This window comes from Zeus faber (genome assembly GCF_960531495.2).
Source record: "Zeus faber genome assembly, chromosome: 17".
NCBI lineage: Eukaryota > Metazoa > Chordata > Actinopteri > Zeiformes > Zeidae > Zeus > Zeus faber.
Window position 1 is genome coordinate 22,348,563 of NC_137204.1, and position 24,319 is coordinate 22,372,881.

The window sequence follows — 24,319 nt, forward strand, 5'->3', positions numbered from 1 at the left end:
GGCTGTGCTTAATCATCGCAAACACACGCACACACACATACACGCACGCACGCACGCACACACACACACACACACACACACACACACACACACACACACACAAGCACACACACACACACACACACATCTATACAAACACTGTGCACACTGTACAAGGACTCATGCAGTCTCAAGGTCTCTTGGGCTTCCGGGGAAGAAGAGAAGGGCATCAGAAGACCCACTCGCATAAATAGCTAAACTCCCTAGACAGAGACAGTGAACAGTCAGAATATTACAAAGGGAAAACATGTGCAAAATACTGTATATTTGACAGATTGATGGATCGATGTACATTGATGAATACGTTTGGCCCTGCTGCGACGCAAGGAAATCACACGCCGAAAAACAATATCTCCTCTGCCTGGTACATTCTGTGTTATTTAAGGCTGGAAATTCACATTATGTTCATTTTGGGAATTTGACAGACATGCTGTAATGCTCCTTCGCTATTGGTACGGACTACATCTTTACAAAGACTGTGTAGCGCAACCTTAAAGTAATATTTTGTTGAATGTCAACTTACACACCGTCTACTACTCTTTTTCCGTCTTCGTATCTCAGGAGAGCTGCTGGACGGCCAGCGAGGCCTTGTTCCCTCCAACTTTGTGGAATTTGTCCAGGACAAGGAGAAGCTTGCAATTCAGGCCGGGGAGGAAGGGGAGGATCTGGGCCAACTGGACCACGGGCCCCTGTGCTTAATGGGCGTGGATGGCGGTGCCCCCCAGGACGGCCTCGTGGGCTCCATCAAAGCCCTGGGACCCTGTAGCAACGGGACAGAAGTGCCCCTGGACCCCGAGGACCTAGCGGAAGACGTCGTGCCTTACCCCCGGAAGATCAATCTCATCAAGCAGCTGGCGCGGAGCGTCATCGTCGGCTGGGAGCCCCCGCTGGTGCCCCTGGGGTGGGGCAGCGTATCCGGCTACAACGTGCTCGTGGACGGAGAGGCGCGCGCCAGCGTGCCCCACGGCGGCCGCACCAAATGCCTGCTGGAGAAGCTCGACCTGGACGGCTGCGTCCACCGCGTGTCGGTTCAGAGCGCCACCGACCGGGGCCTGTCCGACGAGCTGCGCTGCACCCTGCTGGTGGGGGCGAACGTGGTGGTGGCGCCGTGCGGGCTGCGCGTCGACGACATCCAGCGCGACACGGCCGAGCTCTCCTGGCTGCCCAGCAACAGCAACTACGGGCACACCGTGTTCCTGGACGGGGCGGAGCACGCCGTGGTGAAGCCGGGGAGGTACAGGCTTCGCTTCCTCAACCTGAAGGCGATGACGGTGTACAAGGTGACTGTGGTGGCGCGGCCACATCAAGTGCCATGGCAGCTTCCGCTGGAGCAGAGAGAGAAGAAGGAAGCTGGGGTGGAGTTCTGCACTCAGGCTGCAGGTCAGTGGGGGCTGTTTCCACAGAGTGCACAGAGATGATGTTCACTCCTAATGTGGAAAGCCACTCCTTCCTCCTGTTCCGTGTTGGATGTAATTATTGTCACGTTCACACTTTATACGTGTTTTGCATTGTGAATTTACAGCACCTTGTGTTTGAACACTTTGTCAAACTTTGATAACGTCTAAAGGTTATATGCCAAAAAGTAGTAGAGTAAAACTAATGCTCCACCACTTTTTGTCAGCTGCAATGATAACTAACTGCGTAGCGGTTTCAAATTATTTTAACAAACCCGTCTTGCAGAAATGTGTTTCTCGCATTTTATTTTTGGTGTCCAAAACCAGGAAAGTGGAAACTTACGCTGCCATTGTTGTCTATTGTATTTTGTCTAGGTCCGACACCATATTGCAGAACAGGTCAGAATGCACATCAGACCTGGGGTTAGTTTCCTGAAAGCATCCGAGGACGATTGTTTTACCCCTGACTTCAAGAGCTAGAGATGACATTAGTGAGACGGATCAAAGAGAGACGGATGAAATTGGTGATAATGCTGATATAACAAAATAAGGATCAGCAGACTAGGTTAGATTACCAACTATGGAAGCTGGGCACAATAGTATATGATAACAACTGTAATACTTATCTAAGATAATATACGAACAAAAAAAATAATGACAAAACAGATTTATAATCATTAATTTGAATTGACCTATTTGCCTTCACGCATTCATGATTTATTAAATATACTTTACTCAGAACACAATTTTGCCCAAGTTTTGCTCGCTGTGCGGCGTACGCCACTATTGGAACCGCAGCAAAGTGCGACCATTTTTTTGACGAGCAACTTCCTCAGCCCAGGGTCGAGCCTCAAAGCGCAGGCTCCCTGAAAAGGGGTTGCGACAGAGAGGGCTTTGGCCTCGTTTCCCTCGCTGCTCGCTGAGTTTGGCCGCGTTGTATGTGCCTCCGCTCCCGCCCCCCCGAATGCAGCCCCCCTCTCCGTGCATGCCTTACCCAGCCGCCCGGGGGGAAGGGGTTCACAGAGCCGCGCTCGCCTCATCCACGCAGGCCAAAAGTGTATTTCTCCGTGCGGCGGCCCTGAGCCGAATGCACATCCGTACGACGCCTCGAATAACATCTGCTCTCGTTCGAAATAAGTCAAGTTTTAAAAAAAAATTTTTTTTATCGTAGCTCAAAGTGAGAGACCGTACTTTTGGGTGCACTTATGTACACATCACCCCCTTTCCCTTTGATTGGATGTTGGATGTTAATTCCGGATGGACCGATACCTGCGTTGCTCCAATATCGCGCTGAAGCACGGTATTGGTGGTATAGTATATTCCCGAAACGAAAATCCATGTCAGATATTTAGGAAAATGAATTGGTTTTCTGGCCGTGTTGACACGTGCAGAAGCTTGTAAGATGTCTCTATTGGAGAAAAAAATCATTTATGTAAACCTTTATGTTGGATTGAAACCAAACTAATGTGAGGTGTCCATAGTGTTCAGGTAAAAATAATTAGTGCTTGTCATTGAAGAAAGATTCAGTTGGTATCAGTATTGAAAAAAGGGATATTGGTCCATCCATGATGTTAATGATATCATACCTGAAGACCCCCATTGAAAGTTTGCATTTTGGATTTTAACCTTTATCATACCGTGGTAACATTTCACGCCCACCACCACTCCAGGTACCCGCATGGGCTGTTTGTGTTTATACCGACCCTGCACAACATGGTGCGCGACAGTGCACAATTAAAGACGATGACAATGTACGTTCCACATCCCCCCACTTCCACCACCTAATGTTTTTGTTTTTGCATGGTTGCGTACGTCCCTGTGCTCCCGTTTGTGCGTCCGTGTCACTGAATGAGCTAACCCGCCACGTTGTCAGCCATCTCACACCAGGTAAATGATCCCCCCCCATCTCCTCCGGCTCTGCTGTCTACCAGGTCCTCCGCTGCCTCCCCAGGAGGTGCAGGTGCTCTGCGGGCAGGCTCCGGGAGTCCTGCAGGTCCACTGGAAGCCCCCGCCCCTCTCCCCCACGGGGACATCCAACGGGGCAAATGTCATCGGTTACGTCGTGTGCACGAAAGGACAGAGGGTGAGAGAGAGAGAGAGAGAGAGAGAGAGATGCTGTGCGTTATGTGCGTTAACCTCATTGTGAATGTACCACCCACTTAATAAAAAAATAAAAAATAAAAAAGGAAAACGCAGTGAGTGACTCAGGGGTTTGCCTCGGTCAAGGGCATTGCTGATTCTGTGAGGGAAGATGACAGACTTTATAGCAAGATCAGTGGCTTTGCATTAGTGACTTTAATGACTTGGCATTACTTTACATAACACAGACAGATTGGGAGGGGGGAGAGAGAGAGAGAGAGAGAGAGAGAGAGAGAGAGAGAGGGAGAGAGGGAGAGAGGGAGAGAGGGAGAGCGTGATATTGTTCCACCTCGTGTGTGGCTTATTTATGTGAATTATTTTATCCGTTCGGTTTATTTTCTCTAATTTTGTCGAGATATTTTTTGTGACAATGGAAACAGACACAAACGCTGGTGTTTGTGAATTTGACATGACGTCATCGCCGCCTTTAATACACACATCAGTGCCACCTGCCTATGACTGAGTGCCAATGCAAGCAATCTCATTTATAGACGAATCCATAATTGATTGTCATTAAAACTCCGCACTAAATATATTCCCCGATTAGTAACAGTCGGTTAGATTGTGTTTGTTTCTTATGTCGGCTATGAATGGAAGGGTGTAATTCTGATATCTTTGTGGTGAAATCTCATGTGTGACACCACATTACATGCAGACGGTAAAATTATAAACTCCCAGCCGATAACAGGTTAATTAATTTGTGAGTAAAATTAACATAAAATAAGATATAAACTGTGTTACATTTGAGCATATGTCACACACAATATGTAAATTCTGTATATTGCAATGTGTGGAAGGCTATTTGTGGTAATGCTACTGTTGTGGATGACGCTGATAATGCATATTTTATATATATTTATTTTATATATATTTATAAATGTTTTATTTTAAAGAATAAATAATCTGTATAATTGTTGTTATTGTTATTATTATTATTATTATTATTGTTGTTGTTATTATTATTATTATTATTATTATTATTATTATTATTATTATTTATCTATCTATTTATTTATTTATTTATTTCATTTGCTTATTTGTTTGTTTATTTATTATTTTTTATTATTATTTATATGAGTATTTGGTTGTATTTGTTGTTGAGTGCTACAGTGATGATAGCAGCTGCAGCAGCTTGGTACTATCACAGGTCAGAGTTGAACAACTTACACAAACATTCAACCTCGAGAGCACATTGATCTGAGGCGGCAGCCGCAGAAGACATCAGATGTTAAGCCAAGGCAACACATCACATACATCCACCCAATCTCTCACTTGCGTATCGAACGCTAGCAGCAGCAGCAAACTGTTTATTGAAATGGATTTTTCCGTGTGCTGCGCTTGAGAAACTGCAACGGCTGCCTTTTGACCCACCAAGTATGTGTTTTTGAGTTGAGGGAGAACCTAAAAGTAAAATCTATTTTCGTCATATTGTCATGTATACTCTTATATGACGCTCTTATTATACCCATGTATAATACTATACAGTGTTTTTGTTGTTCGCCCAGATAGCAGAGGTGCTGTACCCCCTGGCCGACTATGTGGCCGTGGAGCTGACCAGAATCCAGTGCCTGGAAGCCAGGGAGGTCATCGTCAGAACGCTGTCCGCACAGGGAGAATCCCAGGACTCCCAAGTCGCCGTCATTCCAAACAACCTGCTGGTGCCTCTTCCCCCTCTCCCCCAACCCCTACCCCTGCCCCTGCCCCTGCCCCTGCCCCTGCCCCTGCCCCTGCCCCTGCCCCTGCCCCTGCACCCTCACACAGGACCACCTCCGCACCCCCACGCGCCGCCCCACCTCCAGTCCCCTCACCTCCAGCACCCCCAGCCCCAGCTCCCCCCACCCCAGGCTCTTGGGCAACCGCTCCCAGTCCATCACCCGCATCCGCACCCGCTCCCGCACCCGCACCCGCACCCCCAGCCCCAGCCCCGACTTCCGCACGCCGGGGCGCCCGCCCAGCCCCAGCTCCGACCCCCGAACCCCCAGGGCCAGTCTCTACATCTGCAGCCTCACCAAGGCCCCAGGCCCCAGCACAGACTGCCTCTGCTACCGCACCCTCACCCTATGCCTCAGAGACCAGTAAGTGCCAGAGACCTGGATGCCAAAGAGCAGGGGCCCCACCGTGGGGGAACCCTTCTGCCCGGACAGCCTGGCTGGGACACCGCCCGTCTGCAAGGCCACACCCTCGAGGCTCCACCGTCTGCTAACCCCCGCTCGCCCTCTCCACAGAGGATTCTCCCCCAGCCTCGGGGAACACTTATCCCAGACACCGTGGCCAAGGCCATCGCCCGGGAAGCAGCACAGCGGGTGGCGGCAGAGAGTGGAAAGGTATGCTAGGAGTGGAATTAATTTCCTGGCAGGGCAACTAGAATTTAATTCTAGTTCTGGGAGTCTATTGGGTAACAACACAAATTTTACCAATGTTACCCAATAGATTCCCTTTTGTCTGATGTAAGAGTCATTAGAGAGGAAAATATGTCAAAACAAATCAAAACAGAAAGCAAAACAAACTGGTTTCCATTGATATTAATATCAGGAAAAATAGCAGGGTGAATTTTCAATGAATTGCCATTTTGATTTACAGATAATAAGCGTTCCAGGAGTGGAATTCAACTTTCTGAACCCTGATTTTTTTTACCTCTCCGTCCACTGTTTTCAGGGGGACAGGAGACAGGGTGTCTACGGAGAGCAGGGTCAATCCTTCCGCCAGCATCACTCCGACGAGGAAGAAGAGGATGAGGACGGGTGCGCCCGCGGCCGCCGGAGAGGAGCGTCGGTTGACGAGTTCCTCAGAGGCTCTGAGCTGGGAAGGCCGGTAAGACACGTCGGCGAACAAAGAAATATTAACCGCCCACTGACCAGGACGCCCACATTTGGTTTCCGCAAGGATGCTCGTTTTGCCGATTGATTTACCATGGACGAGTGCGGATTACACGAAGACCGCGCCGCTTTAATACTCTGAATGACTTTAAATCAGCCCGCTGCCGCTGTAGAAATCAATGCAAACCACGCGGTCGATAGCTGGTTTCTTTTTTTCGGGTATTTTGCGTATGTGCGTGCGTGGTGTGGGTGTTTATGTGCATTTGCATGTTCATGCGTTTGTATGTACATGTATATGTTTGTTGTGTGCATGTATGCACATGGACTTGTATACTATCACTTGTGTACGACAGCCTCACTATAGCCACAGTGAGGAGTACCACAGTGAGAGCAGCCGTGGCTCTGACCTGTCTGATATCATGGAGGAGGATGAGGAGGAGCTGTACTCTGAGATGCAGCTGGAAGAGGGTAGACGCCGCAACTCACACAATACAGTCAAGGTGCAAGTACCAGCCTTTTTCTATTTCTAATACTCACACAATACAGTCAAGGTGCAAGTACCGGCCTTTTTCTATTTCTAATACTCACACAATACACTCAAGGTGCAAGTACCGGCCTTTTCCGATTTCTAACACTGACACTATACAGTCAAGTTGCAAGTACCAGCTTTTACTATTACTACTTCTAAGTGTAAACAGTTCGCTCCTCTTAGCTCGCCTAATGTCGTAGAATGTACTACACTGCATTCTACTGTTGAGAATATACAACTATGAAAAATGTTGTACGGACACAGCACATTCTGACACACATGTTTTTTCTTAAAAGGAAAAAAAAAAAGTAGTTCTAGAATTTCAGAATGGTAATTTCTTTTCTTGTGTGCTTGTGTGTGTGTATGTGTGTGTCGGGGTATCTGCATGAGTGCTTTACCTGTGTGAGTTTGTGCATGTTATGCACATGTCTGTGCGTTTGTGTTTGTCCGTGTGCGTGCGTCATCACATATGTGAGTTTGCACATATGACTTTGGGTAAATGCGCTGTGTGTGTACTTCTGTATTCGTGTTTGTGTGTTGCAGACGGGCTCTTCCGCCGGCGGTCGTCTGGATCGGGAGGGCGGGAGGAGGATCCCCCACGGCGGGCCGCAGCCCCAGCGACGCCCGCTCATGGTCCCTTCTATTGGTCAGTATGGAGTGAGAGAGAGAGCGAGAGAGAGAGAGAGAGAGAGAGAGAGAGAGAGAGAGAGAGAGAGAGTGGGATCCTCTGTTTTGTTTTGGGGCGTGGCTCTCGGAGGGCTTGGGTGTCCCTCCGCTCTTCCGATGTGCTCCGTGGCCCCCGGCGCTCTCTCCGTTGCACTGTTTCTAAAAAACCTCCATGAACCTCCCTGTGTCTCCAGATCACCTACCCCGTCCGTAGGCCATGCTCATGTTTTTCCCGCATTTCCTGAAGACGTGTGTGCTTACAGAGCTCGCCGACCTTGACATAATACGCCCGGCTGGCCCTCACCCCACAAGTAATGTGGCTACAGCACACGAGGCGAAGGCAAAACAATGTACTATTCCTCAGATACCCGTTGCCGCGGTTTTTCCTCCTCAGCCGCTTTCCTCCGCTTTGTATGCTCAACATTGCCTTATCGTTGGAAAAAAAAGAGGTTCTACTGTGCCGGCGGGAACCGGGAGGCTTTCGGGTCGCCTACCCCCCCCCCCCCCCGACGCTGGCCGGAGCTTTGCGTTGTAACCCCCCGCCAACCCCCTCCTCTGATTGGTTGTTTCCTGTAGAGATAACCACTGAGAGTAACAGTGAGGGAAACCTCTCCCCCGTCACCGAGGATGTTTACTATGGCAGAGTAGCTCGGCACAGGACGTGGTCTTCCCGCAGACACTCTGGTGGCTCAGGCACCAGGTCTCCGTATGGTATGTGCTGCTGCCTGAAGCCCCCTGGGGCGTCCCCTACTACCACCACCACCACCACCACCACCACCACCACCACCACCCCCCACTTTTACGACTGCGATGCAAACAAAAACAAAAACGAAAACAAAATAAAATGGCACCGGCAACCTGAACGCGTGCGTGCGTGCCACTTTGAGATAACAGAATAAGAATGATGATTGTTATGCTTACAGTCACACAGCATGAGTCACTGCACTGCACCGAAATGATGGTTCGCCCCCTCCCCCCCCGCCGGTGAGGCGCGTCGGGGTTCCAAGATGGCCGCTTGTGCCGGAAATGAGATAACTGTTTGACCGGTCGACTGCTCAAAGAATGCCTCCCTCACTGCACTGAACTCCAGATGCCTGCTACACCCCTCCACCCCCACCCGCACCCCTCCCCCCGTGGTAGCACCACTCACCACCGGGCACCACACCGCCACTGTGGGCATCCATGCATGGGATAGTGGAGATTGTTAAGGGGGTTTCCCAAAAGGGTTACGGTGCTGTCGCCGGTTCATATATATTTTGTCATGTTTTTTTTTCAAGAGGGCTGAGTTTGATATTGCTGTTGGTGACTTTTAATGATCGGATAGGCATTAAAAGTTCATTTCACGAAGGTCCCAGATGTGTATTAGAATTAATAGTTTTGAGCGTCATGGCTACAATTTGTCCGATCAGTTAAAAAAAATGCAGGGAAGTGTCATCCCCAGTCGGACTAGTAGACTGATTCACAATACTGCTATGTAGCTGAATATGATCAGAATGTGATTCATTTTTGATGAATCATTCATATAATATTATATATTATATATATAATTATTTTATATACTATATATATATATATATATATATATTATATAATATTATAAATCTTGTAATATAATTGTCAATAATTCAACGCCCCAGATTGTGATAGATAAATAAATGCGGAAAATATTCATATTTATTTTGAGATACAAGAAGACATTGACTTTACTAGATACATACCCACAGCGGCCTTTATGTTCTTTCCCAATGAAGTTTCCGGCTTTCTGAAGGACGATAGAAATGTGCATGTGTGGGCCTCGGTCTGATTTGTGCTGCTGATGCTGCTTTTGTTTTTGGTTCCTTCACATTCATGTATCACTTCTACGTAACACACAATTGTTTGTTTGGCCTCTCATCCTCCACTTCGCGTACCTAAATGTGACATTCAAAATTTGCAAAAATAAATGAGTCTGAATGTGTGTGCGTGTGTTTGTGTGTGTGTGTGTGTGTGTGTGTGTGTGTGTGTGTGTGTGTGTGAAAGTGTGTGTGTAAACAGACAATAGTGTGAGTGTGTCTGTGTGTGTGAAAGTTAGTGTGTGTGTGTATCTGTGTAAACAGATGAGTGTGTGTGTGTGTTTGTGTGTGTGTGTGAAAGTTAGTGTGTGTGGTTTTGTATAAACAAATGAGCATGGGTGTGTGTGTGTGTGTGTGTGTGTGTGTGTGTGTGTGTGTGCGTGTGTGCGTGCGTGCGTGCCTGCCTGTGCACCAAACGGTTAAACATCAATATCAAGCAGATGGGTCGCCGCATGCTGACAGATGAGAGTATGTTGGGATGTCGAAATCCCTCATGCAGTATTGCATGATCTGATGTGTTCCACAGCTCTTGGAGGGGAAACAGTTTGTTGCATCAGTTTCACTCTGCACAAAAAGCATGTTCAACTTGCCTTGATTTGCATAGCAATGGGGTTCCTTGTGTTGAAATGTGTGGGGCTAAGTTGAAAGCGTTTGTTAAAGTTTATCGTAGCTTTTAGTCGACGACGGACCAGTGTTGGGCTCCTTTTAAAACATAAATATTTTATAATTTAATTACACATGAATAATTCAGAAATCAACGACTCATTACCTATAGCAGTTTTTTTTAACAAGTTGTTTTATGCCTTTTCTGTTTCATTCTCAATATTTGTGATCACATCCACTTTTAGTTTCATCAATTGAAATGAGGTGGCCGCTGGCAGGGTGGTGCGGGTGATCCGGGGAGCCCTGTTAAAGTCCGGTGTTACCGGCACCATTATGAACCATAAAGATCAGTATAGTCATGTTGGGGTTAATCAGGGCATTGTGTAAGGATGTCATTATGACGATATAACTGTAGTCTATCAACGCGTCGCATATTAAAACCCAACACTGGATTTTTTTTCGATTGCGTTTCGCGGCGCGCGTGTGAGTCTCTTTGTAGGTTTGCGTCGACGTCCGACGGCGGCATAACGGATTTTGTTCTCTCGCTAAAGATGGCTACAGGGACCGAGAGCGTCGCTCCCCTCCGTACTACGACGAGTCAGAGCCCGAGGAGTCCTTCCGGATCTTTGTGGCGCTCTTTGACTACGACCCTCTCTCCATGTCCCCCAACCCAGATGCAGCCGATGAGGAGCTGCCTTTCAAAGAGGGGCAGATCATTAGGGTCAGTGCACGGGTCCTTTAAAAGTCAAACCATGTTATCAAATGAACACATGACATAACAACACGCTACTTGCTTTTGTCTGAGAGTGAAATTTCACCACAAACCTCATAACGAAGCCTTAAATAGCATGGTCCTGAATTGGTCAATAGCAGGTTTTTTTTTTGTGTGACCCAGGGACCGCTTTCCTGACTAAGAAGCAACCGGATTTGTGTGAACCGCATGCAGCGGCAACACTCTTTTCCACTTTCCCCATTTAGCTGAAAGCGAAACCGTAGTCGACTCCAGATTGAACATCACTACAACACTGTTTTTAGATGCCGGACAGTAAACCCATATTCAATGTACGTAATGCATAGAGAAGCCAAGCAAGCTATTTGATGGATGCAATTTGTAATTGTGAGAGTCAAGTCACCTTGACTTTTTTTTTTTAAATTTTGATGCATTTGTATCATTCACAAACAAGAAGAAATGGAACATTTTGAAAAATTTTTCATATATTTTCATCGCTTCAGGCATTTAAACTACATTATTGAATGCAGGGACCCCCTGCAGTACCGCCCCAGACCACCAGAGGGCCACTGACCGCAGTTGAAAACCCACGGTCTATAAGTACATAAATGTTGAAGAACCCCTGTATCTATTTAATTTCATAAAGGCTGTTATTATGGTCTGGAACTGCCCTTAGGAAACCTCTGAGTTACAGGACTCCCTCCACGGTGGAGGGAATCGATCAGCGCAGCAGACGCTGACTTATTGAAACTAGTTGCGATCACAGGTCTCGTCTCTACCTGCTCCGGCAGGTGTACGGCGACAAAGACACCGACGGATTCTACCGAGGGGAGGTGCGGGGCAGGATGGGGCTGATCCCCTGTAACATGGTGTCGGAGATAAGGGCGGAGGACGAGGAGACCATGGACCAGCTCATCAAACAGGGCTTCCTGCCTCTCAACACGCCCGTGGACAGAATAGGTAACGTGGAGACGCTCGCACGCAACCCATAAAAGAGCCACGAATGGGTCGGTGCGCACCGGGAGTACGCACACGCCGAACGTTCCCCCGGGCTGTTCCTTCACGCTCCACCCAGGGGATCCGCGAACGGCGTCGGTCGGCCGTTTCGAAACAAAAAAGGCGCTGAGCCGCCACTTGCAGGCGGCCAATTAGAACGTGTGTGTGTGTGTGTGTGTGTGTGTGTGTGTGTGTGTGTGTGTGTGTGTGTGTGTGTTGTCGTCGTCTCCGGCAGAGCCGAACCGCCGCGGCCTCCGTCGGGACCAGGCCTCCCGGAGGATGGTCGCCCTCTACGACTACGACCCACGGGAGAGCTCCCCCAACGTGGATGTTGAGGTACTGCGCCCCCGGCCGGGACTCCTGAAGCTGCACCTCAGCTGGAATGGCCAGGCTGCCACATGCCACCGACAGGAAACAAACAATTACGCCGGAACAGTGTTGGCTGCCTTTAAATCAATGTTAAATATTTGAAATTCTTCCTCCTCTACTTGCTCCTCCTTCTTCTTCTTCTTCTTCTTCTTGTTCTTCCTCCTCCTCCTCCTCCTCCTTCTTCCTCCTCCTCTTCCTTCTTCCTCCTCCTTCTTCTTCCTCTTCCTCCTCCTCCTCCCCCTCCTTCTTCTTCTTCCTCTTCCTTCTCCTCCTCCTCCTTCTTCCTCCTCCTCCTCCTCCTTCTTCCTCCTCCTTCTTCTTCTTCTTCCTCTTCCTCTTCCTCCTCCTCATCCTCCTACTTCCTTCTCTTCCTCCTCCTCCTTCTTCTTCTTCTTCTTCTTCTTCCTCCTCCTCCTCTTCCTCCTCCCCCTCCTTCTTCTTCTTCCTCCATCTCCTCTTCCTTTTTCCTCCTCCTTCTTCTTCTTCCTCTTCCTCTTCCTCCTCCTCCTCCTTCTTCCTCCTCCTCCTCTTCCTCCTCCTCCTCCTCCTTCTTCCTCCTCCTCTTCCTCCTCCTCCTCCTTCTTCTTCCTCCTACTGCTTGTTCCTCCTCCTACCTCCTTCCTCCTCCTACTCCTCCTCCTTCTTCCTCCTCCTTCTTTTTTTTATTCTTCTTCTTCCTCCTCATTCTCCTCTTCCTCCTCCTTCCTCTTCTTCTTCCTCCTCCTCTTCCTTCTTCCTCCTCCTCCTCGTCCTTCTTCCTCTTCCTCCTCCTTCTTCTTCCTCTTCCTCCTCCTTCTCCTTCTCCTTCCTCCTCCTCCTCCTCCTCCTCCTTCTTCCTCCTCCTCCTTCTCTTTCTTCCTCCTCCTCCTCCTCCTCCTCCTTCTTCCTCCTCCTCCTCCTCCTCCTTCTTCTTCTTCCTCCTCCTCCTTCCTCTTCCTCTTCCTCCTCCTCCTTCTCCTTCTTCCTCTTCCTCCTCCTCCTCTTCCTCCTCCTCTTCTTCCTCCTCCTTCTTCTTCTTCCTCTTCCTCTTCCTCCTTCTCCCTCTTCCTCCTCCTTCTTCTCCTTCTCCTTCTTCCTCCTCCTCCTCCTTCTCCTTCTTCTTCCTCTTCCTCTTCCTCTTCCTCCTCCTTCTTCTTCTTATTCTTCTTCTTCTAGGCCGAGCTCACTTTTTGTGCCGGTGACATCATGGCCGTGTTTGGAGATATTGATGAAGATGGGTTCTATTACGTGAGTGCCGCTGCTCCTCCTCCATGTTTTTTTGCAGAATGAGCCGCGTGGATTTGCGGAGGCACTCGTGACGGAGCGCGGTGAACGGTGCTATTTCTTAAAATCCCTGAACAATCCTCCACCCTGTTCTCCTTCCTTCCTCCCCGCCCTCATTCCCCGTCTCCATGCCCAGGGCGAGATCAACGGCCACCGGGGCCTGGTTCCCTCCAACTTCCTGGAAGAAGTGCCTGACGACGTGGAGGTGTACCTGACGGACACCCCGTCCCACTACCCCCAGGACGAGCCCGCCCACCGCCCCCCTGCCAACCCAGCTGCCAACACGGAGGGAAAACGGGTACACCATCATCGCCGCTCTCAGCGCTAGGCCCCCCGTGTCCATCCATCCTCCTCCGTCCTCTCTCTTGATTTTCTCCGTCTCTCGCTTCCTCCACCTACTGTCTTTGTGCTGTTCGGTGTGTGCGTGTTTGTCCATGTGGTGACAGTGGTGACTATATAAAAAACTAACAAACCCCCGCCCTCCGCCCGCCAACTCTCCTCCTCCTCCGCCCGCACACCAAATCCACCCCTTTGGAGGAAAAAATAAATAAAAAAGTGGCGAGAGAGCCCAGTTTAGCACCTTTCTGAGTCTCAGAAAGGGTGGCGCAAAGCCGTGTATGGACAGAGAGAGTAGACCGTTGGAACTGGACGGCTGGTTCGTGCATGTGGCATTGGCTATGGATGGCGAGGATTTGAAAAAGGCTACAGTTGTTTCCTCACACATGATAATTTGGTACGTTTTTTTGCACTGAAACACGGTATGAAATTATGGATATTGTATATAAGAAAAATATAAATAAAAAAAAAACAAGTGCTTTATTGACACATGCCAATTGTTTCCCTGCAACACAAATAATAAAAGATTTGAGTAAAAAAATGCGAGAAAAAAAAATGCAAAAAAATAAACAAAACTGAAAATCATCCAAGGTTGTTAAAAGAGAAAAGCATGCCTTTTTCAAAGGTGAAACTTGATACGTTTTATAATCATTTTCTTGGCTCAACTGCTGTATTTCCTTAAAGAGGCTTTGTTTCCTTCTTTTGTATACGCTACACACGTCAAACAATCTATTTTTCAGGCCTGTTGAAAGTGCTTGTGGATATGCCCTGTTTGATCTGAGCTGGTAAGATAGGAACTAACCTCTAACGCTGAGACGTCCATACTGTACTGTTACAATAAAAACAATAAAAGACAAAAATTGGATACAAAAAAAATAAATTCTCGCGCTCTGTGTTTGTGTGAGTTGTTGGTGTTGTTGTTGTTTTTATTTTCCGTGTTTGTAGTAATGTGGTTTTTTTTTTCGACGGTGACGCCGCCACATCTGATTTTCCTCTTTTTGTTTCCTCACCCGCTTGGCAAAAAAAAACAAAAAAAAAACAAACAAACAGGAGGAGATTGTTCATTTCACGTCATGAATTGCTCTGTCTGCCTTGTACAGTAAGTCAGCAACTTGAGGTACCAAGCTGAAATATCTAATGCACGTCAGCCTGTTGTCCCGTAGCGTCGCGGGAATTTTTCGGCAACACTTTGGTTATTATCACGGTAATAAATAATGTGAAATACGAATGATTTTCCCTGAATTTGAGAGATCCTAACAGATTTATCGTATATGTTTTATGTAATCATTCATTATTTGGACTATTTGGATCTTCCTACATGACTCAAAGCCTCAAAAAAACAACATAATTCTGTATATATCAATAGTATATATTATATATCAAACTATTTCATCGTAAACCTACATTTTTACACAGTGTATTCATATACTTATTTATCCATCTAAAGCATTAGCTGAGATCCTTGGTATCTACAGTTGTGTCGCTGGGTGTCGTACATGATGGTATGGTTTGTTGCCGGTGACGGACCTTTCCAACTCTGTGCTGTGCTGATGTCCAGCTTCCTGTTTGGTGGCCTTTTCCTCAGTGTCTTTTCTTTGTGTGTGTGTGTGTGTGTGTGTGTGTGTGTGTGTGTGTGTGTGTGTGTGTGTGTGTGCAGCAGAAAGGTTATTTCTAATGCTGAGTGACGGGAAAAAAATATGTCCAAAATCACAACAATTTATAAATAACCTTTTTTCTCCTGGATGCCATGAGATGTCTAATCTCGTACAGCGTGAACTTTATCCGGGTTACGGTTTCAATTTGACTGATTGCTGTGATTCGCTTTTAACTAATTTCTTTCCTTGACAGCTTTGAGTTTGACTTATTTTTTATGTGAGAGAGTAAATCATTTTTGTGAACGGTAGAGTTGCCCGGTCCCTCCTCGGTGTCCTTCCCATTCTGCAAATTCTCAAAATGTGGCACAGCCAGTGAAGATGCAGTGTATATAAAACACAGTGGCATGTCCAGGTAAACCTAAATAGTGCAAGCAATTACTTTAGAGGTATTATTATGATTATGATTATTATTATTGTTATTATAATTATTATTATTATTAGTAGTAGTAGTAGTTGTAGTAGCGGTAGTAGTAGGAGCATTATTATTATTATTATTATTATTTATTATTATTATTATGATTATTATTGTTATTATTATTAGTAGTAGTAGTAGTAATAATAGTAGTAGTAGTAGTAGTAGTCATAGTAGTAGTAGTATTTATTATTTTTATTATTAATGTTATTATTATTATTATTATTATTATTATGATTATTATTATGATTATGATTATTATTAGTAGTAATAGAAGTAATAGTAGTAGTAGTAGTATAATTATAATTATAATTATAATTATTATTATTATTATTATTATTATTATTATTATTATTATTATTATTATTACAGTTGATCTACACACACTAAGCCTCCTGTTGTTCTGTGGTGAGTCTCAAGTCCAAATAAGCCTCTTCTTCTCTTTCTCACTTCACTATTCACTCATAATGTCTGAGATGTTGTGTTGAGAGATTCTACTGATGTAGAAATGCCATCACACGCCACATAAGTGATTAGGAATCAAAGTACTGCTGAAATGAATCACGACAAAAAAAAACAAAAAAAACTGTCAATCAACACCAGAATACACAGGTTTCCACCATTTTATTCTGGTTCAGCGTCAACATCCCAGGGTTTCCCCGGCGCGGTCCGTCCGGTCGCATACTGATCCCAGGGAACACCGACTAAACCCCAGAGATTAACCATTATCACCACCTTGACTTGGCCATCGTTATCCGATTGTGAGCGTAAGCTGCTGTTCGCGATACGTTCGGCGAGGATTGGATCACGTTTGAATAACAATTCAAAAGCCGGGTCTTCACCGAGAAGCCTGCAGCAGAGCAAACCCCAGCGCATCATCAACACTTAAGCAAAGGGGGAAATAAATCTACTCAGAGTGTCGAGTGTTAAACAAGCAAAAAAAAAAAAAAACCCTAAAGCAAATCTAGCTGCATCTGGCGATGTTTTTTAAAATTGTTCAAAAATTTTTGAAGTTCGAACTCGCCGGAAATATCAAGTTCGAGTTTTATATCCACAACGTCTCAATGGTAAAAGTGCAAAACAATGGGAAATGAAAAAAAATATAATAATTTACGCAAAAGTTAAACATAGTAGATATAGTAGAAAATGATATCAACACACACAGAAGCTTGAAAATATTTACAATAAATTACACGTGGCGCAAATCTTTTCCTCATTCTGCCATCTGCATTGTCCTCGAAATATGTTGATAACTGAAACTGGCGTGACGGGGCTAAAAATCCCAAGGTGAGCGAGGAGAGAAAACTCCAAACTCTTTCCTTTGGAGAAATTATGTTTTTGTTTTTTTTTAGTTTTTTTTTAGCGTCGTCGCTCGGGGTCGTTCGCGCGTCCTGTGCCGCTGGCTTCATATTTCGTCCCCCGCCTCCCCTCCCCCTCCCCCGCCTCCCCACCCCCACCCCCACCCACGCCTCCACCTTCTCCTCAGGTGGCCGCGGAAACGGCCGACGCCCCCGAGGCCGACGTCGTAGCGGTGCGGGCGCCGTCCCCCATCGTGCGGCCCCTCCTCCCGGGCACCATGAGGGCCCTGAGCCCCACCCGGGGCCCGCAGGTCCCCATGGACCCGCACGACGCCCACGACATGGCGTCCAAGAAGAAGAAGGGGCTGCTGTCGAAGGGGAAGAAGCTGCTGAAGAGACTCTCCCCCGTCAAATAGCGACGCACACTAGTAGCACACACGCACACGCACGCACACACACACACACACACACACACACACACACACACGGACACACCTCAATGCAATCAGTTCTGATCCTTACGTGAGGATGTGTGTATATTACGGCGGGAGCCGTTTCAATATATATTGACGATTCAATTATTTATGTTCAGTGATGAATACAAATGGATTCCATGATGTACAGTCAACTGCAGCGTGCCAAAATCCAGAGGCGTCGTCGACTTCGCGAGAATACAGTATTACTGTGATTTATTTTAACCGGGGGGGGGGCGGTAAAGAAAAAAACGAAAAAAAAACAAACAAAAAAAACCCCAACAAACGACAACAACAAACTAGGATTTTCATGACACGTATTTTTCCTCCTCTCTCATCGTTCCGGGTTGAAGAAAAATCGATTCATTTCGACGAGCGTAGCCGCGGACGACGCGCCCGGGTTTAAACCAAACGCCCCAAGTATACGTTACACACCCAATAAAAGCAAAACAAAAACAAAACAAGAGAAAAGAACAGCGGCCGCGGCGACAGGAGCGGACGACCCGCGTGGCGGAGCGTCGACGCCGGCGCCCCGGCACCGAGCTCCCGCGAGTGTCTGGAAAGGACGACGCCGAGGCCGCTCGCACAAAGGCTGCGTTTCCACGCAATATACCGGAGGGGCGGCGCTGCGGCGCGGCCCGACGCCGGGAGGGCCGGGCGGCGCGGGGCGGAAGTCGAATCACACGAAACACGGGCTGGCAAAACAGGGCATTACAAGCAAAATGCAACAAGAGCAACACCAGGCAGGCTTTTGCCGATTCAGTGGCCTTTTACGAAGACAATAAAAAAAAGCGACGCGGTGACATTCCTCAAGTTTCTGTTTGACAGGGTTGATTTTGTAATTTTTTTTACGTTTATTTATTTTATTTTATTTTTTTGCCAGGATTCACCTTTGTACCGTCATTGTTGTTGAAGAGAAAAACAATCACGGGGGAAGCTTCTTGTCTTAGTTGTCAAACTGTCATGAAACGCCTAGTTCGAGACAACATTCTGTGTTTGTCTTCCTCCTGCACAAGGGTGTGTGTGTGTGTGCGTGCGTGTGTGCGTGTGTGTGAGGGAGAGAAAACACGTGTAAATATGTGTGCGTGCGTGTGTGGGCGCGTGTCTTGTGTGTGTGCGTGTGTGTGTTGCGTGTGATGCATTCATACTCGCGCATCTTTTTTCCTTATTTTCTTAAAAAATAAAATAATTAAAAAAAAACAACTAAAAAAAACAGCCAGGCCACGCGTTTCTTGGTGCCGTGATCTGGCTTGCGTGCCGTTCAGTTTGGTGTCACGGCGCCGGGAGGGGGCGACCGGGACCCTCGATCGTCCCGATCCAAACGCGCTGGCGGGCGGGGGTCGGACGAGCGCAGCCGCGCGTCCTCCGCGGGTGAGGGTGTTTCGGTGCCACGTGCTCGGTCCCCCTTCCAAAAAAATAAATAAAGAAAAATTATAGTAAAAGCTTCTTATTATTATATTTTTTTAATTTTCAAGAGATTAAAAACAACAACAACAACAACATAAAAACACGTGCGTTCCAACACAAAACTTCCACGGGAACAACTCCGCGTTATTGCGCCGGTCGTCAAGCGCCGTGACGTCATGAGACGCGTCATAACGAGCGGGTCTGCCGGCGGCCTCACCGCTCCCCGGACGCTTCATCCACTGAATGTTCCCGGTTTTTATTTCAGCTTTTCAGACCAAACTGACCCGCGATCGACTCCGACGTCTCACTTACGCACGTTCTCCCCCCCATCAATTGACGTCACGATGACGGTCGACAAACCGTTCGCTCGTTCTTTTTTTTTTTTTTTTTTTTTTTTCCCGTCTCCTGACGCGGAACGTTCTCTCGGATTCCGTCGTTTGAATTTGCGTAGGGACGTAAAGGGACGCACTATGGGATGGCGACCACTGGATCGGAGACGTTCTCAGAAAATCCCCAAATCGTCGCGGGCGCCCGGGGCGAGGGGGGCCGCGCCGAGCGCCGAGCGCCTCCGTTCAGCGGATCCGCTCCGCCTGGCTCCGGCCCCGGCGCCGTCGCACGACGCGCAGTCAGCCGGACTCCGGAGAAGTCGAGGGGGAGACGGAGCGAGTTGGCGTCGGACGCAAGAGAAGCAGGGCTTTCCTCCGCAGACACGTCACCTGTCGTTTACCGCAGAAACGCGACGCTGCTTTTGCCAAAATGAGAAAGTTCAGCTGGAAAGGGATCTTTATGATTTTATTACCTATCATTTTATTCCAAAGCAATCTTTACCCATACTGTAGCTTCTGAACCCGTTGATCGCAAATCTAAGAATAGTATGGTGTTTTAAATGGCCCTAATACCAAATCATTCATTTGTGAATGGGTGTATCGTCTCTTAACGCTGTTGCTCTTTTGTACTTTGATCCATTTGTAGGTAATTTATAAATGTTTCTACTTCATTTTCAGCCTTTTTTTTTTTTTAAGTGCACTGCGACGTCCTCTCCTTGTTAAAAGAGCGCAAGCATTCTCCATAGTGTCCTTTGAAATCAGATGTTTCTGTCCACCGTTATGTGCTTGCTCCGTGAATCAAAGGTTTTAAAAAGACAAAATACCGGATCATGTTTATGGTGAATAATTATGTGTGGGTGTGCATGTGCAAAAAAAAACAACAAAAAAAAAACAACAAAAAAAACAAAACAAAAAAAAAAAACAATTACAAATTTTATAATCAAAATAAATTTGATATTTAAAAACAAACAAAAACATCTGTGTGGATTTGTGTATGTTATGTGGGGAGGAATTCATTTATTAGCAAAGCGGAAAATAAAGTTGTGGGAAGCTGTGTGACTAACAATTCATTTTCCGTCCACTAGGGGTGTGTACCACAGGGGTCCTTAAGGAGGTTCCAGGGGGTCAGATCAAAATGATTAATAGTTAAAGCCCACCGATATTTGATCTAGCAAAACACTAGCACCGTTAGAGAATGTACAATAATTCATGCATGCTGAGATGTGACAATAAAGAATTTAATCGGATCTAATCTAATCTAATCTAATCAAATCAAATCTAATCTAATTTAATTGTATCAAATCGAATCAAATTGAATCAAATCAAATCTAATCTAATGTAATCTAATCTAGTTTTATCGAATCGAATCACTATCTCCAACTATAGCTGTGGAGGTTTGGACAAAATCATATCTAGCAATTAAAATCTGCTCAGATCAGGCGAGGCTAAGTCTTCCAAATGGGGGGTCCATGGCCCAATGCACATCAAATTGAAGGTCCTCGCTATGAAAAAGGTGGAGAATCATTATTCCACAGTAGTGCCAGTGACATTATCAGTGTTAGTCTCTGGATTTAATGGGTGTTTCGTGTCTTTCAGTGTCGACCGTGACTCATGAAGCCGGTACCCACGCCGCACGTCGAATTCACTGGTTGTTCCTCCGGCCACCGGGAGCCGAACCCGAGGCGCGGGCCCGTCGGGCGAAATGAAGTCAAATAAGATTTTGCGTGAAATGCCGCCGCCGAAGGCCGCTGCCTCTGCTGTGGCCTTCCAACACGTACACGTACACTGCAGGCAGATGGGAGGACGCCGTCAAGGTCATATTGTAATTGTTACGGTCTCTCATAGCTTCCCTCCATCAGCGCCTCCACCATTTCCATACAGATTGCCTCCCGATCCTGCTCTACCGTTTAAAAGATGCAGAAACGTGGCCTTCCAGCAGCTGGGGAAAACAAACCGGGGATTATTCAATTAGTCAGTCGGTCAGTCAGTCAGGCAGTCTTGTCTGTCAGTTGACTTCATTGTCCCAGATGGGAAACTTGATTTCCAGCCACAGGAAAAGAATAATAGGCCAATCAGCTTATCCCAACACAATCCCGATGTAGTTACACTACAAAGAATCAAAACACCGAACAGCATGGTCTCCACATGGTAGTTAGGGTGGTGGTATTTAAACTTCACCCCCCCCCCCCCCCCCCCACCCTGCAGTGGGGTGTGGAGGAATTACAAGGGAGGTGGAGGCATGAAAGTTGAAGAAATATTAATTTAACATAACAATATGATATAATGCATTTAATATATATTTTAATGCTTAAAACATATAAAGGCCTACTTCCTGGTAAAGCGGTTATTATTTTGATTAACTTTAGTTCATTTAAAATAATATATTTGTTCAGATTTTAATTAACATTTAATTAACATTTTCATTATTTTTATTATTATTATTTTATTTTTGTATTAGTTGTGCCCCTTTCTGCCCCGTCCACCTGTGTGAAGAGGCAATAAAAGCCACAAATGAACGTGACTGCTCGACCTGGTTTACTATAAACTTACTATAAAATGTGTCTTTGCATATGACACTTTTTTTTGGGTACTTTTTGGGAGTGGAGGGGAGCGGGGGGGTGGTTTCAGGTCCTTGAAATCCTTAAAACCACTCGATTAGAGGATCCGTTATGGTGGTCCTATTGCACTTAAAGGCCAAACAGTGAATTAGTGAATTAAAGAATCATGAATTATGTTGAAATGTTGTGGACATTGTGGATTCCCCGTTCCCTAAACATGATATGTAGTATGGGGACCATGGTCCAATACAATCACTGAGCAAGTGCATCGAACAAATCACTGATTGGATATGCCAGAATTCTCTCCACTTCAACAAAAATATAACTCAAGTCATTGGTTTTGGAGCCAAGGAATGAACGGCTAAAAGTCAGCGAATCGGTGATGTTAAAAAGCACAAACAAAGAAATCCCAGTGCGGCCATGGACCCGGACCTAAGTCTCAACAGCCGCGTCAAAACGATTACAAAGTCAGCCTACTATCACCTTAAGAACAAGTCAAGGACTTATGTCTCAGCACAATTTGGGAAAAAACTCGTCCATGCATTTATCTTCAGCAGACTAGACGACTGTGAGGGTGTCACCGCAGGCCTCCCTAAAAAAAACAAATCGATCAGACGACTGCAGTGGATTCAGAAGGCTGCGGCTGGACTCTTTACCAAGACCGAGAAAGTGGATCCTATCACTCCAGTTCTCACATCTTCACGGTGGCTTCCTGTCCCCCAGAGAACGGATGTGAAAATACGACTGTTGGTTTCCACTGCGTTAGGAACCGTCCAGACGTCTCGGGTCGCCTGGGACAGGTCTGCTTTCTGTCCCCGGAGTCAAAGCTGAACATGGAGGAGCAGCGTTCGGTATTGATGCACCACACATCTGGAGCAAACTCCCAGAGAACTGCAGGTCGGCTGCAGCCCTCACCTCTTTGAAAAATCAAGGCTGAAGACTTTTCTGTTCCTCTGGGACTTTTCTGTTCCTCCACCTCGACAAGGCGAAAGGCTAGGAATAGGTCGAAATAATCGTTAACAAAGAGTAAAACAGGTTTTTAATTTTTTTTCCCATTCATTTATTGCGCTGCGCTATAACTTTTATGCATTCTATGTATTCTATTTTTTAACTTTATGCCTTCTATGCCCTTTTATAATGTGTTTCTTTGCGCTCCGTCTCAACGCTTTTTATGTTTTATGCAAAGCACTGTGAATTGCAATTGCCTGGTGCTCGGAACGTGCTTCATAAATAAACCTGCCTCGCGTTCCCGGATCAGTCAGAGGTGCGCTTCCCACGCTGCTGCGCCGCGGCGGCGCCCTCACGGGGGCAGCAGCGCTCCGGGTTTAAGGGCGCTAATCCTCCGGTCCGGCCTCGAGGAGCGAGGGAAGGAGACGACGGGATTCAAACTGTTCAGAACGCGGTGAGTCAACCCAGCGCGCGGTCGACGTCTGATGTGCATTTTCGATTGAGTTTGTTTGTTTATTTATTTATTTATTTATTTTTAATGATTTGCACCAATTAGGAAATATTAGGATCATCCACGATGCAGGGCACCGCGATCGGCCCGCCACGGGCCCGTGGATTTTGCTTTTCGCTAAAATACCTATTGGTGCAGAGCCAAGCATCCTGTTTGTGCGTTGTTGTTGTTTTTTTATTGCCAAAACGATTGCCAAATAGGTACAATACAACCATGTCTAACCCCTGAATCAACCGTGTGCATTTTATTGCCCACAACACGGATGGAATCAATCCTCTTCTCCTTTGTCCTTGTTTAACCTCCCTCCCTCTCCACCCTCTCCGCCCTCTCCACCCTCTCCTCCCTTTACCTCCTCGCTTCTTTCCCCCTCCTCCTAATGACCCCCCCCCTCGTTCTTCTTCTTTCAGACCTTCCTCCTCCTCTTCTCTCCCCCGTCCCCCCAGCCAGCAGATCCCCGTTGCAGCTGCTCGTCTCCGGAGCGCCCAGGGCGGGAGGATGCTTAGCATTCCTGCCCACCGCGACCTCTCCATCACTGTCTTTGGTCCTGCCCCGCGCGCCACCAAAGGGGCCGTGAGGCGGGCATCTATCTCCGTCTGGCCTTTCTGAATATTTTAACGCCGCCCGAATTGTGCCAGTTAGACCCCTGGCCTCGCCGTGACCCCACCCCCCCCCCCGCTCTTCACGGCACGCATCTCATCAGGCCGTCCGGAAGTAATGTTTTACTTTATTGGGGGAGGAGAGCCCGTTGCAATTAGGTTTTCTTTTGTTGTTGTTGTTGTTGTTTTTTTTGGCAATAATAAGAACATATAAACATTAATTATTAGAAATTTAAACATCCACAGTGGCTAGGAACTATACTTTGCTGCAGTTATTATTATATATTATGATGGTGATGACAATGAAGAAGATGATGATGATGATGATGATGATGATGATGATGATAATGATAATAATAATAATGTGTATATATATATAATTATTATTACTATTATTATTATTGTTATTATTATAGTAGCATT

General features: G+C 46.7%; 1 protein-coding gene across 1 annotated transcript in view; it reads left to right on the plus strand.

The window, feature by feature from the left end:
* Positions 1-17,493, plus strand: part of rimbp2a (RIMS binding protein 2a) — a gene marked incomplete at its 3' end in the record, with an annotated part of 60,280 nt that extends 42,787 nt beyond the window's left edge. The window contains exons 10-24 of the mRNA XM_080017682.1: positions 601-1,419; positions 1,809-1,832; positions 3,365-3,516; positions 5,078-5,263; positions 5,300-5,896; positions 6,228-6,383; positions 6,742-6,888; positions 7,461-7,563; positions 8,160-8,294; positions 10,570-10,739; positions 11,540-11,708; positions 11,980-12,080; positions 13,269-13,340; positions 13,513-13,674; positions 17,266-17,493. Coding sequence (XP_079873808.1) covers positions 601-1,419; positions 1,809-1,832; positions 3,365-3,516; positions 5,078-5,263; positions 5,300-5,896; positions 6,228-6,383; positions 6,742-6,888; positions 7,461-7,563; positions 8,160-8,294; positions 10,570-10,739; positions 11,540-11,708; positions 11,980-12,080; positions 13,269-13,340; positions 13,513-13,674; positions 17,266-17,493 — 3,221 coding nt within the window. The remainder of the gene's footprint in view (positions 1-600; positions 1,420-1,808; positions 1,833-3,364; positions 3,517-5,077; positions 5,264-5,299; positions 5,897-6,227; positions 6,384-6,741; positions 6,889-7,460; positions 7,564-8,159; positions 8,295-10,569; positions 10,740-11,539; positions 11,709-11,979; positions 12,081-13,268; positions 13,341-13,512; positions 13,675-17,265) is intronic.
* Positions 17,494-24,319: the final 6,826 nt, after the last annotated feature.